We start from the raw sequence: 14,672 nt of genomic DNA, 5'->3' as shown, positions 1-14,672 counted from the left end.
GGTTCTTCCTAGAGAATCAGTTGGAGAAGGTTTAAAAAAAAACAGGTGATTGGTGTCAAAGAGAAAAACAAGAAACCCGGTTTTTTAGGAGCAATGGGAAGTGTGTGAAGGCAGAAACGGTCTAGTAATTTCAGTTCTTAAACCTCTCTCTCTCTCTCTCTCTCTCTCTCTCTCTCTCTGTAATTTTACTTATCTCTGAGAGATTCAAAAGGCTTTCCTGCTACTACAAGGCCAATACAAAAAGGCCTGTTTTGCTCTCTCTCTCTCTCTCTCTCTCTCTCTCTCTCTCTCTCTCTCTCATTTTACTTATCTCTGAGAGATTCAAAAGGCTTTCCTACTTCTACAAATCCAATAGAAAAAGGCTTGTTTTGCTCTCTCTCTCTCTCTCTCTCTCTCTCTCTCTCTCTCTCTCTCTCTCTCTCTCATTTTACTTATCTCTGAGAGATTCAAAAGGCTTTCCTTCTTCTTCTACAAATCCAATAGAAAAAGGCTTGTTCTCTCTCTCTCTCTCATTCATTGAAATGGGTTTTTCTTCTCTCACAAGTCTCTTAAAAACCCATCAATGTCATAAGCATTTCTTCTTCAAATCCAATCAAGAGCAAAACCATCTTCCTGCTTTTCACTTCTGATATCTAAGAAGAGAGAGGAAAAAAACAGCTGATATTGAAATAGGTTCTTCTTCTTGTTTGCACCTCTCCTTTCAACCCAAAAAAAAAACCATCTTGTCACTTCACTTTTCTGATCTCTGATCATGGAAAATACAGATGAAATTCAAATGGGTTCTTCTCCTTCATCCCATTTCAAAAACCAATTAATCTCTTTTGCACTTCTTCTTTTGATCTTCTCTCTTCTTCCAATTTCCCTTCTTTCTCCAACCTTCCTCACTTTTCTAGCTTTGATTCTATCTACTGTCGTTTTCTTCACTTTCATAAAGAAAAAGCAGATTTTGCAAGAGAATTCAATTCAAGATGATGAGATTCCTCCCATTCAAGTCCCCCAAAACGCACCAGAAATGGAGGTTGGCCTGAAACTTCAGCCGGAAACTGACATTGCGGAACTGGAGAAGGAAACGAGAAAAGAAGGAGATGTGGGTCAGATTCATCAGCCCATCGTTGGATCGCCGGACTTATTGTCGGACAGCGAAGGCCTCGATCTTCTCTCATCGACCAGTAACAATTCCGAGGCTGATTGGTCCTTTCAGTACAATGTGGGTCAGATTCCGGCAGCACGCTCGGAGGATTCAATCTCCGACGATGACAGCCTCATCGAGATCGCCCTCCCCGGTGGGCGGTACGTCCGATCAGATGAGCCAGAGGGGTTGTGGCCAAATTCGCCGGAATTCTCACCGGAGCCGGCATTCCATCAGCATGGGATTATGGGGCTGTTATCAGAGATTAATGAAGAAGATAACCTGATTGAGATTGACATCTCTGTGGGGTCCATCAAGTGTTCAAGGGTGGAGATCAAAGCATGAGATATTCTTCTGGTTGAGATTGCCATCTGTGGGGCCCATCAAGTATTCAAGGGTGGAGATCTAACCATTTAAAAATTGACTACTACAAGGGGTCCATCCAATAGTACTCAAAGATAGACATTGAAGCATGAGATATCTTTTGATTCAGTGGGACCCACCCATCAAGTGCTCAAGGGTGGAGATTGAAGCATGAGGTTTGGTCCATCAAATGCTCAAGTGGGTAGAGATTGAAACATGATGTGGGGTCCATCAAGTGATCAAGGGTGGAGATGGAAGCATGAGGTATGTTATAATATGTTCTTGGTTTTTTGGGGTTTGTTTTAAATCTTTCTAGGGTTAGGGTTTTGGGGTTTGGTTTTGTTTTTAGGGTTAGGGTTTTAATTGAAATGGGGTTAGAAGTCTTTGATGTTTTTGAGTGCTGTTTCTTGCTTTCTTGCAAGCTTTGGATGCTTAAAGCATTTGTAACATGCCCCTTTTTCACCTTTGTGAATGCCATTGTACCAAAACCCTACCTTTATGATGTTTCTACTTTCTATACATATTGTAGCTAAATTCTAATTTTATCGGCTGATCCAAACCGTTAATCTGGTAGGCCACCCAGAGGATGGGCCATGTGGAGAAAATCTTGTTCATCAAAGATCCTTTCTATACAAACAAAGGAGTTGCAATGCTGAACCGTCCATTGTGTGGATGGTTCAGATCTCTGATTCGTGGGGCTTATCTTGGTATAGTCCATTCATGGTGGGGTCCACTAGATGAACGATATGGATCGCATTGTGGTGATCACAACAGGTGAGCAATCTGTCCATATGGCTCCATGGATGGCCACTTTTTGATTAGGGATGTTAATCGGGACGGGTTTAAGTTGGGGTGCTATGATACACTGCTCAAGCTAACCGGGTTCCAATCCTGCCGGGTCCAAGTCCTTTTAGGTCCTTGTGGGTTGGGGGCTAATTCTTGAATGTCCAAACTAGATTTGGTCAGGTTCGAATACTGGTTGGTTACCCGTTGGGTCCTTGGATCTAAGCTTCGAATTAGATTTATTTTTTTTATTTTTTTAAGCATCTAAAAAATTAGGCCTACCTAATGGATGGATTATATCGCAATTACATGAGCTACTTTGACACATGTATGATGTGTAAATGGGCACTTCTTGTATGCGTAGTAAGAAACCTATTAGAAGGATGGGATTTTTACAGGGTGAGATTTGATAGGCCAGTAAGTCTCTATTTAGAGATGATGCCTGGCCGGCTCCATATGTACTCGATCGAACAACTTTCAACCATACTTTGTTTAGCACCTAGTAAGATGGAACATGGGTTGGATATTACTTTGTCCATATTTAGCTCGGAAATTGTATAGGTTCTAAGGAGCCACCATGATGTGTGGGTTTTATCCATGCTGTCCATCCATTTTGCCATATCTATTTAGGGCACAAGTTAAAAAATGAGGTAGATCAATGCTCGAGTGAACCACATAGTGGGGATTAAACACCCACCATTGAAAGTTTATTTGGGTCACATCAGTTTTAGGTCAAGCTGGTATATATGTTTTCCATTCATCCAAGTCTTGTCACCTTATGAACAGGTTGGATGAAAATTAACCATCTTGATAGCCCTTGGGAAGGTATCAACAGTGCGTGTTATTATCACCGTTGCTTCATATGGTGTGGTCCACTTGAGCCTTGGAACTATCTCATTTTTAGGCGTGTACCCTAAAATATAGGGATTAACACCGTCAGGAAAAAAAAAATTAAATATTAAAAAAAAGAGGCAAAACATGCATCATGGTGGCCGCTTAAAGCAGTTGTCCATTCCTAGATAGGGGGGAATGGTTCAAGTAGATATCCAATTAAATCAATGTTTGTCAACACAAACAATTGCAAAATCAATGGGCGTTTCAAATCCTCAGCTTATTGCTAAGATCATTAATACATGTGTGTGAATGAACTGTCAAAACCATTTAGACCCATTGGATCCAGCTAGACCCGACCTTATTTCAACCTATGTAATGGACCTTACCTAAATGTGACTAGACCCGACCAGTCATTATCCAAGTCCCAAACATGACCCAACCTGAATCCCAGCTAAACCAGATTTTTAACTGTCTCCAAAAGTTTAAGACCCTAACCTAACCTGATATCTTGACGGGTCCAAACGTATGACAAGGACCCATTAAAGTCGGGCCGGGTCCATCAGCTACCGTGGGTCTGAGTTGCTATTGGTAATCCTACTTTTAAAGAAGAGAAAAACTTTGATACTCTAGCAGAGTGTGATGAATGATACACAGGCACTTAAAAACTTTGCATATGTGGCATACAAGTAATTCAAATTAGACTATTAAAATAATAAATGCCACTTTAGATGCACTATGATCAAAATTTACTCTTATTTGATTATCTGGGTACCAGATTGGTGGACATTTATTGGACAACTAAAATGAAATGTATCAGATAGCCTTATTTCAACAAACTAGTGTCCACGAATCAGAAACTGTTCGACGAAATTGAGTTTTTGATTAATGTAACTTAGTAGCAATGGATTTCACTATTTGGCCAGTTTATTTTGAGTTAATATATATTCCACGTGTACCATTTCTTAGTGCCTGCGTATGAAGTGTCATAGCCAGCCAGAGTATAAAAAAACTCCACTTGTGGAAAGCCATACAATGATATTTGACATCCCAAGCGCATTATTTTGGTCTGCCATGTAGGGTGCTTAGCAATTATAAGGTTGTGAAAATAATGGAGAATTAATACTCTTAAAGAGTTTGATAGATGATACACAAGCACTCAGAAATTACACACCAACCATGTGTTAAACTCGATCTAAACCGTCCAGATAGTGGGCCTTGCTTTTGATTGTAACTCAAACAACAATTAGATGGAGTTAATGCCCTGACCGGATGATTATTTTGTATCTGATGGATGGTCAACATGAATTAATGGCTTGAATTCAACAATCGATCTGAACCATCCATTGGGTTCAAAATAGATCTTATGGGTTCCATTGTGAAAATCAGATTGATCGGATGGGCCCAACAGATCAGTTGATTGGAAATCTGATCGCATTGGATCGAGTATTCTTGAGTTTTTAATCAAGTGGACCATTGGATAGGAGGGTCCACCATGTTTGCACATGGACGAAAAGATACCCAGATGGAATAATCACATCCATCGGATAAGTCCTGAAAAACAGACGGCTAGATCATGTTTATTGTAGCCATCCATTTTGTGGGCCCTGGATTCGAACGACTCCAACCATCCAATTAGGAGAATCGTTGGGGCATGTGCGGTCCATGTTGGAGCGCCTCCTATCCGACGGTTGCTAGTTTCTGCCACAATTTCCCCTCGTAAAATATGATGTTTTGGAGAGTAAAATGGGAAACGAGAATTCCAAAGGTCAGAAGAACTGGGTGGTAGCATACAAGCAGCTGTAGGAAATTCAGTGCTCCCAGATCCACTATAAGTTATAGTGCTCCTAGTCCTATTTGCATCTGTTCACTTGGACAATCCAATCGGTTGATCTGAACTGTCCATTGAGTTCAGAACAATTTTTTTGGGAAACCTTAAAAAATCACACTCAATGGGTGATCTGATCCATCCATAAGCTGACCGTATTTTCTGTAGCCGTCCTTTTTCAAAGCCATAGACGAGATGGTTATGATTTCCTAATAGAAGTGATTCTTCATAATCATGAGCATGCATGGCGGTATCCACCAAATAGATTAAACAAATTGTTTATTGGACCTTTTTTTCTTTTTCGTTTTTTTTTTCTTTTTTTTTTACGCACGCACACACACCCACCCCACACACTCACGCATAGTGGAATTTCACCACCTATGGGTACTCGAGCCTTTAACCCGGTGTTGAAACTCCTGAGAGTCTACCACCGGAGCAGGAGTAAGGACCCCTTAAATTGGACCTACTTTCGTGTAAATGTTCTTTACCGTCCTTATATAAAGACACTGATCACATGGTTAATGATGTTCAGATCAGTGTAATTTTTTAATGGTAGACAATGAAACATGCTTTAGACCCAATGAACAGTCTAGATCAATGGAATGGACCGTCTGAGTGTCCCAGTTCAAGTAGATGCACTGTAACTTATAGTGCTCTGAGAGCACTAGAGCATTTCTCATAAGTAAATGTGTCCAACATCGTGTACGTGCGCAATGAGAAATTTCCAACTGTACGACCCATGTATGGCCCATCAACCTTTTGCAGCCCACTCGCTTTTTACCTCCCAAGAATAAGCCCCAGCTGTACGGCCCCATTTCTCAGGCCGAAAATGCCCCTGCTTTGTTGGGAAAGCTGGGGATACCTTTGGCCACGGATTATAACCATAGCTATAGCCGCAGCCATTAACTACTAATTACAAAGGGGTGAACAGCGCGTCGGTCAAACCAGGTTTCGCTGTTCCACCTTTGTACATTTTAAATTTTTTTCTTTTTTTTTACAAGGAGAACTTTTTCTCTCCTACATTTTTCTCTAATACATATTTATATAAATATGTTTATATAAGCATATAAAAAAAAAATTCTCTCTTTTTATTCATTTTGTTCTTTATTCATTTAATAAACATATCTCTTAAAGCAGAATGAGTTACTTGACGTACCATATAGGATTTAGGGGTAGGAGATGCGACTTTAGCTAACCAACCTACTTATTTTCCAAGATTCCATCAGGTCGATGGTCGAAAATTCATTTCATTCACTTCGTAGCCAATTTAAATCAGTTCGTGGTCAATTTCATTCATTTCATTTCACGGTCAATTCCCTTCACTTTCATGGTCAATTCGCTTCACTTCACGATCAATTCCATTCATTTCACGGTCAATTCGCTTCACTTCATGGTCAATTCCATGCATTTCGTTCTCATTTCCATGCACTTCACGGTCAATTCCCTTCACTTCACGGTCATTTTCATGCATTTCACGGTCAATTCCCTTCACTTCACGGTCATTTTCATGCATTTCACGGTCATTCCCGGCGATTCCGTGTTGATTCACGGTCATTTTCATGCATTTCACGGTCAATTCTCTTCACTTCACGGTCATTTCCATGCATTTCACGATCATTCCCGGTGATTCCGTGTTGATTCACGGTCATTTCCACGCATTTCACGGTCAATTTGCTTCACTTCACGGTCATTCCCAGCGATTCCGTGTTGATTCACGATCATTTCCATGCATTTCACGGTCAATTCCCTTCACTTCAGGGTTACTTCGCTTCCATGCATTTCACGATCATTCCCGGCGATTCCGTGTTGATTCACGGTCATTTCCACACATTTCACGGTCAATTCCCTTCACTTCACGGTCATTTCCACGCATTTCACGATCAATTCGCTTCACTTCACGATCATTTCCATGCATTTCACGGTCATTCCTGGCAATTTCGTGTTGATTCACGGTCATTTCCATGCATTTCACGATCAATTCCCTTCACTTCACGGTCATTTCCATGCATTTCACGGTCATTGTATACATGTTAATATTTTCTTTATTACATTAGTTTATTGTATTTCAATATAGGACAACTACTCCTTTAAAAGTCATCTAGCATAGCATGCAATCTATTTAGAAAAAGAGAAATCCGGCATATCTTATTCGCTTGAGTCATTGGAAATGGCATGGACAAATGAGACCTGACATTACTAGTGTGCCTTTGACAAAAATGATCCATGCTCAATTATAATTTATAAGTAACTTATATATTAATCAGGTTTGAGTTGGGTTGGGCAACCTAAGACCTCAACCCGAGCCCGACCCAAGTTTTATCGGGTTGGTGTTTGTATAGCCCAAGCTTGAGATCGGACCCGATACATCCTGCCCGAGCCCAACGCAATGTCGGGTCGGTCACAGGTCAGTCGAATTGAACTCGCCCAACTTTTAACTCTAATGGAAATGACAGTGAATCAACACGAAATCGCCGGGAATGATCGTAAAATGCATGGAAATGACCGTGAAGTGAAGGGAATTGACCATGAAATGCATGGAAATGACCGTGAATCAACACGGAATCGCCGGGAATGACCGTGAAATGCATGGAAATGACCGTGAAGTGAAGCGAATTTGACTGTGAAATGCATGGAAATGACCTTGAAGTGAAGGGAATTGACCGTGAAGTGCGTCCAATTGACCGTGAATCAACACGGAATCGCCGGGAATGACCGTGAAATGCATGGAAATGACGGTGAAGTGAAGTGAATTGACCACGAAGTGCGTGGAAATGGCCGTGAAGTGCATCGAATTGACCGTGAATCAACACAGAATCGCCGGGAATGACCGTGAAATGCATGGAAATGATGGTGAAGTTAAGTGAATTGACCACAAAGTACGTGGAAATGGCCATGAAGTGAAGTGAATTGATCGTGAAGTGCGTCGAATTGACCGTGAATCAACACGGAATTGCCGGGAATGGCCGTGAAATGCATGGAAATGACAGTAAAGTGAAGTGAATTGATCGCGAAGTGTGTGGAATTGGCCATGAAGTGAAGTGAATTAACCGTGAAGTGCGTTGAATTGACCGTAAATCAACACGGAATTGCCGGGAATGACCGTAAAATGCATGGAAATGGGTGTGAAGTGAAGTAAATTGACAACGAAGTGCGTGAAAATGGCCGTGAAGTGAAGTGAATTGACCGTAAAGTGCATTGAATTGACCGTGAATCAACACGGAATCGCCGAGAATGGCTGTGAAATGCATGGAAATGACGGTGAAGTGAAGTGAATTGACCGCGAAGTGCGTGGAAATGGCCGTGAAGTGAAGTGAATTGACCGTGAAGTGCATCGAATTGACCAATCAACACGGAATCGCAGGGAATGGCCATGAAATGCATGGAAATGATGCTGAAGTGAAGTTAATTGACCGCGAAGTGCGTAGAAATGGCCGTGAAGTGAAGTGAATTGACCGTGAAGTGCGTCGAATTGACCGTGAACCAACACGGAATCGCCAGGAATGACCATGAAATGCATGGAAATGACCGTGAAGTGAAGTGAATTGACCGCGAAGTGCGTGGAAATGGCCGTAAAGTGAAGTGAATTGACCGTGAAGTGCGTCGAATTGACCGTGAATCAACACGGAATCGCCGGGAATGACCACGAAATGCATGGAAATGACAGTGAAGTGAAGTGAATTGACCGTGAAGTGCGTGGAAATGGCCGTGAAGTGAAGTGAATTGACCGTGAAGTGCGTCGAATTGACCGTGAATCAACACGGAATCGCCGGGAATGGCCGTGAAATGCATGGAAATGACGGTGAAGTGAAGTGAATTGACCGCGAAGTGCGTGGAAATGGTCGTGAAGTGAAGTGAATTGACTTCGAAGTGCATCGAATGACAGTGAATCAACACGGAATCAGGAATGACCGTGAAATGCATGAAATGACGATGAAGTGTAGTGAATTGACCATGAAGTGTGTGGAAATGGCGTGAAGTGAAGTGAATTGTGAAGTGCATCGAATTGACCATGAATCAACATAGAATCGCCGGAATGGTGAAATGCATGGAAATTACGGTGAAGAGAAGTGAAATGACCGAAGTACGTGGAAATGGCCGTGAAGTGAAGTAAATTGAACGTTAAGTGGATTTTTAACCATCGACCCGATGGAATCATGAAAAATTACTATGTAGGTTGGCTAAATTAGCTTCTCCTACCCCAAAATCATAAATTAGCTTCTCCTACCCCAAAATCATATATAGTACATCAAGTAACTCATTCTAGTTTAGGAGAAATGCTTGTTAAATAAATAGAGAAAGAAATGAATTAAAAGATAGAAAAATATTTATATATATATATTTACATATTTATGTATTTGAGAAAAATGTAGAGGAGAAAAAGTTCTTCCCGTAAAAAAAAGAAAAAAATAATAAAAAAAATAAATCTACCCCCCACGACATTTTTTTTCCAGTATTGTTTTTGTGGGTCCCATCATGAGGTTTGAACCATCCATCAATTTGGGGAGCTCATATTAAGGCTTGAGACGAAAAATAAGATAGATCTAACTATCAAGTGGACCACACTGTAAAAGGCAGTGGGGAATTGAACGTATACCGTTGAAACCCTTTTAGGGGTCACGGAAGTTTTGGATCATTACGAAATTTGTTTTTCCTCTTCATCCAGGTCTCTGTGACCTTATGAATAGATTGGATGGAAAATAAATGTTATAGTGGGCCCTACAAAAGTTTCAACGGTGAAAATCAATTTTCATCCAGGTCTCTGTGACCTTATGAATAGATTGGATGGAAAATAAATGTTATAGTGGGCCCTACAAAAGTTTCAACAGTGAAAATCAATTTTCTGCTGCTCTTTGTGGTGTGGTCCAGTTGATCTTTGGATATGATTTTTTTTTTTTCTTTTTTTGTATAATGCTCCAAAATGATCTCAAAATATTGATGAACGTTGTGGATATAATAAGTACATAACTGTTGGGCCCATGTAACGTTGATCTCCTTTGAACCGTCTGTACAACTCAGAGTTCGAGGAGCGTCAGCGCTCGTCCTCGAGCACCAGCCGATCCGCTTGAAGGAAAAACGAGGGGCATTTTCGACCTTTTGGAAGGCGTCCGTACATTTGGGGCTTATTCTTGGAAAGTAAAATGAGGTGGGCTTCGTCCCGGGAATGGGCCATAAATGGGTCATACAGTCGGAAATTTCTCGTGCGCAATCGTTTACTGTACTTATAGTTGGGGTGAATATTCAACCGGTGGAACCGGACCAACCGTATAATTTGGTCTAGCTCTAAAGTACAGTAGTTTCTATTTCAGTTCCAATAATCAAAGAACTAGTTAGTACGGTTCATTTAAATTCAGAACCGAACCGTGAATCAAATTGTTGAACCAAACCTAAAATTAACCCTGGAACCTCTCTCTCTCGCAATTGGGCTAAATTATAAAAAGCCGGTTCTCTCTCTTACAGTTGGGATGGATTATAAAAAGCGTAGTACTATGGAACCGAACTGGTTTTAACAGTCCAGTTTCAATTTGATTTTATGGTGCTAACCGTTCGGATCTGGCTCCAATTCTCCTAGAATATATGGTTCTGATTTTACCCCAGACCAAACTGACACGTGTGTACCCCTACTTAAAGAAAGCGGATTGCGTCCTGCCTTGGCCTGGACAATAATCCGTATGGGCAGGGATATGTGGGGCCTATTGTGACATATGAGTTTTATCTAAGCCATTTATCTATTTTTTTCATATAATTTTAAGATGTGAAACAAAAAAAGAGGCAGATTAAGGGCTCAATTGGACCACACAGTGGGGATTGAACTCCCACCATTAAAAACTTCCTATAAGATGCAGAAGTTTCAGATCAATCTAATATTTGTGTTTTCCCTTCATCTAAGTCTATATGACCTTATTAACAAGTTGGATGGAAAATAAATATTTTGGTGGCTCCTAGGAAGGTTTCAATAGTGAGTTTCATTATCACCGTTGCTTCCTGTGGTGCAGCTCACTTGCTCATTGGACCTTCCTATTTTTTAGACTTATATACTAAAATTATTTGAAAAAACGATGGACGGTATGGATAATGCACATACATCACGTGGGCCGACAGAGCCCCTGCATGAAAGCATTGAGTGTTTAATGCGTCCAGGCGGAGGAAGGACGCAATCTGCTTCCGTACTTGATGTGGTAAACATGATTTTAAGATCTGGTAACTCAGACCGACTCATCAAGTCTCGGCTTGAGTTGTAACTCGGGCCGAGTCCGGTCAAATTGGCCGAGTTGAGGGTAACTCATGGTGTAGAAGAGGGGGCTGTGTGGTACACAGAGATGTCTGTGACAAATCCACTCCGTCCGTATGTTTTGAAAGATTATCATAGGACAGGATTCTAAAAATCAGGTAGATTCAACACTCAGGTGGGCCACACCAACAAAACAGTGGGAACAGCAACAACCACCGTTGAAACCTTCTTGGAGCTGACCACAATGTTTATATGCTATCCAAACCGTTCATATAGACCGTAGAAACAAATATCATCCTAATACAAAACTTTTGTCACGCCGGTTGTTCAATCCCTACTTTTCGTGACACCCAGATCCATAGCTCAACTGGCAGCCTGAGTGGAGATACCTCGTTTCAACACTTGAGGTCTTGGCGTCCATCCCTAGCGGGGGTGGCTAACATGGTGTGTGTGTACTGACATGGGTGTGTACTGACAAGCTACCCCCGCCCCCTACCCAACCCCAAAAAAACATAAAAAATAAAAAATCCCTACTTTTCGTGTGGTATGGCCCACATGAGTTTGGATCTGCCTACTTTTAGAATCCAGTTCTACTGTGGTCTTTCAAAACAGGTGAGCCAGACCAACAAAACAGTGTGCACATCAAGTCACACAAAATTGTAGAGTCGGTGTTGTGGACCCCACCATGATGTATGTGTTTTAACATGCCGTCTATCCATTTTTTCAGCTCATTTTAGGGCACTAGCTAAAAAATAAAGTAGATCCTGTGTTTTAACATGCCGTCTATCCATTTTTTCAGCTCATTTTAGGGCACTAGCTAAAAAATAAAGTAGATCCAATTCTCAGGTGGACCCCATAATAAGAACAGTAGTTATTGAATGCCCACCATTAAAAACTTCTCAAGGGTTTTTAATCAAGTTGATATTTGTGTTTCCCTTCGTTTAAATTTGTATGACTTAATCAACAGGTTAGACGGCTAGTGGGCCCTGCGAAATTTTTAATGGTGGGGGTTCAATCAATCCAGCTTCATGTGGTATAGTTTAGGTGAGATTTGGATTTACCTCATTTTTAGGCCCATGAGCTGAATAGATGGACAATGTAGATGAAACATATATATCATTGTGGGGCCGACAACATAGACCAATTATGAGATTGGGTACTAAAGGGGTCAGTGCCCTAGGGGTGCTTCGGTCCAGTTCTGGGGTGAAAACGGAACCGAACCGCTCCTAACGGTTTTAGTAGAATTGGAACCGGAACCAAAAATGGACCATTAGCACCTTAGAACCGAACTAGAATTGGACCGTTAAAATCGGTTCGGTTCCAGATTAGGTCCACAGTTTTGGACTTGAGAGAGAGAGAGAGAGAGAGAGAGAGAGAGGAATTGATGGGGATTGGCGGCAGCTGCAAGAGGGGCGACGTGAAGAGTGAAGTGAAGGGAATGAACTTAGGGTTTTTTCTTTTCTTTTTTTGAAATATATGGTTCAGTTCCTGGTTTGTTTCGGTTCTACATACCCCCAAATTGAGAACGAAATCGAGCTAATCAGTTCTTTGATTTTTGGAACCATAACCGGAACTGGTGCACTCTAGAACCGGACCAAACCATACAGTTAGGGATGTTAACGAACCGAGTTAGCTCACTCGACTTAAGTTGAAAAGGCTTGATTCAGCTCGGTTCGAAGTTGAGTTCGAGCTGAGTCGAGCTGATTTTTTTGAGCTCGAAAAACTTTTAAACCGAGTTCGAGCTTGTCCGAGCTCGACTCGACTCGAATTGAACTCAAATCAAACTGGTTTGGTGACTCAGTTACTTTGCTATTGATGCTGCTCACCAAGTGTTTAATGAAATGACTCAAAGAAGTGTCAACAAGTGGCAAGGAAGGTATGTATATGAAACAAATATTTTTTTTTCTTCTTGATTTTGATGTTGTCTAGAAGGTGTTTGATGAAAATACTTGTAAAGAGTTGTTGTTGTTTTACACAGAGTGAAAAATTGAAAGTGCACAGCATGTGTTTGTGAAAATGCCGGAGGCTCGATTTTGGCTTGAACTAGCCCGAGCTGCGGACCGAACTGAGCCAAGCTAGCCAAACCAAGCTAAGCCGAGTTCGAGTTGGGATCAGCTAGTGGCCAAGCCGAGTCGAGCTGAAGCTAGCTTGACTTGGTTTAACTTGGTGTACACCCCTACGTATGGTTTGGTCAGTTCCGGTCCGGTTCCATGTGCACCCCTATGGTGCCCTGTAGGAGTCCAGAGATGTTAGATGAAGTATGTCCTTAGTTAACCTCATCTCTAGCAGTGACATGTGGCTCAATAAAATTCCACCATGTAAGGTCACTATGGACATCGGTAGCGGCAACGTCACCACATAGCAATGGTGAATAGTTAGTTATCAAGCTTAGTGGTCACGCGTGATCCAACTCATGGGTATTGAGGCCCAGCCCAAATCCAACTTGACCCGAGTCTTACGGCCCATGCCATCTAGGCCCAGCTAGAGCCCTCTATGCACTAGCAAGGCAAGCGGGTGCAATATCCGAACCATCCATCAAGTGGGCCCAACATGTTCCTGCCAATAATAAAATTAGTCTCCTTAGCTGGTGGGCCATGTATTGGAGATGGATGCGGTTTGACCCACCTGATATTGGGCCAAGACATCTACATGCTGGTACCCTTGTGATTGGATGGACAGGATCCCGAACCCATGCGCCATGCTAGCACGTGTGCACGTAGAAATCTTGCCGAAAAAATAAAAAATATTTTAAAATATTTACCTTGAATAATTTAAATTTTGAGTTGTCTAAGTTTTTACTATTTCAGGTAAATATCGAGATATAAAAAAAAATGCAATATTTTAAAATTGAAAAATATCACGATAATATCAGAGGCACCCATCAAATGCACGGTGTTGATGGTCGACACGCATCACGGTGGGGCCCACACCGCTCGACCTCACCGGAGCTTATTGTGAGTGAGAGCGCATAGTACCGTTTCCCATATATATATATATATATATATATATATATATATATATATATATATATATATATATATATATATATATATATATATATATATATATATATAATGAGTTGTCTAAGTTTTTACTATTTCAGGTAAATATCGAGATATAAAAAAAAAATGCAATATTTTAAAATTGAAAAATATCACGATAATATCATTTTATGTCATTTTCGTGAGAGTTCCAAAATCTCGTTGATGTTCGTCGCACCGTGACTGTACAATGCAACTGGGTCCGTCTAGACCCTGGCCAGCCCATTTAGAAGTCCTCGTATTGGGCTCAGATGCATTTCCGGAAACAAGAAATCAGGTGAGAATTGGTTATATGGATCTTCTTAAAGGACTAATGGGCCCACCCAACCGAACCCGACCCAATTTCTTTTAAAATGTGCCCTTTATCTGGTTGGGGGGCCCAGCCAAACATACCTAGCCCATTGGATTGTGGGCCTGACTAGAATTGGACTTGGGCCCTTGATCATCAGCCTAGACGCAACCTTAGTC

At 41.3% G+C, this 14,672-nt stretch overlaps 1 protein-coding gene across 1 annotated transcript; it reads left to right on the top strand.

Moving 5' to 3' along the window:
- Positions 1–423: 423 nt before the first annotated feature.
- LOC131219453 (uncharacterized) lies at positions 424–2,011 on the top strand. Its single transcript, XM_058214590.1, has one exon. The coding sequence runs from the start codon at positions 752–754 to the stop codon at positions 1,472–1,474; it is 723 nt and encodes a 240-aa protein (XP_058070573.1). The 5' UTR covers positions 424–751; the 3' UTR covers positions 1,475–2,011.
- The last annotated feature ends 12,661 nt before the right edge of the window (positions 2,012–14,672 follow it).

The sequence above is a fragment of the Magnolia sinica genome, chromosome 11 (genome assembly GCF_029962835.1).
Source record: "Magnolia sinica isolate HGM2019 chromosome 11, MsV1, whole genome shotgun sequence".
In the NCBI taxonomy this organism is placed as follows: Eukaryota; Viridiplantae; Streptophyta; class Magnoliopsida; order Magnoliales; family Magnoliaceae; genus Magnolia; species Magnolia sinica.
The sequence above is the reverse complement of the archived record's forward strand: the minus strand, read 5'-3'. Positions and strand labels throughout refer to the sequence as shown.

Bases quoted from the DNA above. Each gene is read 5' to 3' on its own strand.
- LOC131219453 (XM_058214590.1), top strand. From the start codon at position 752: ATGGAAAATACAGATGAAATTCAAATGGGTTCTTCTCCTTCATCCCAT.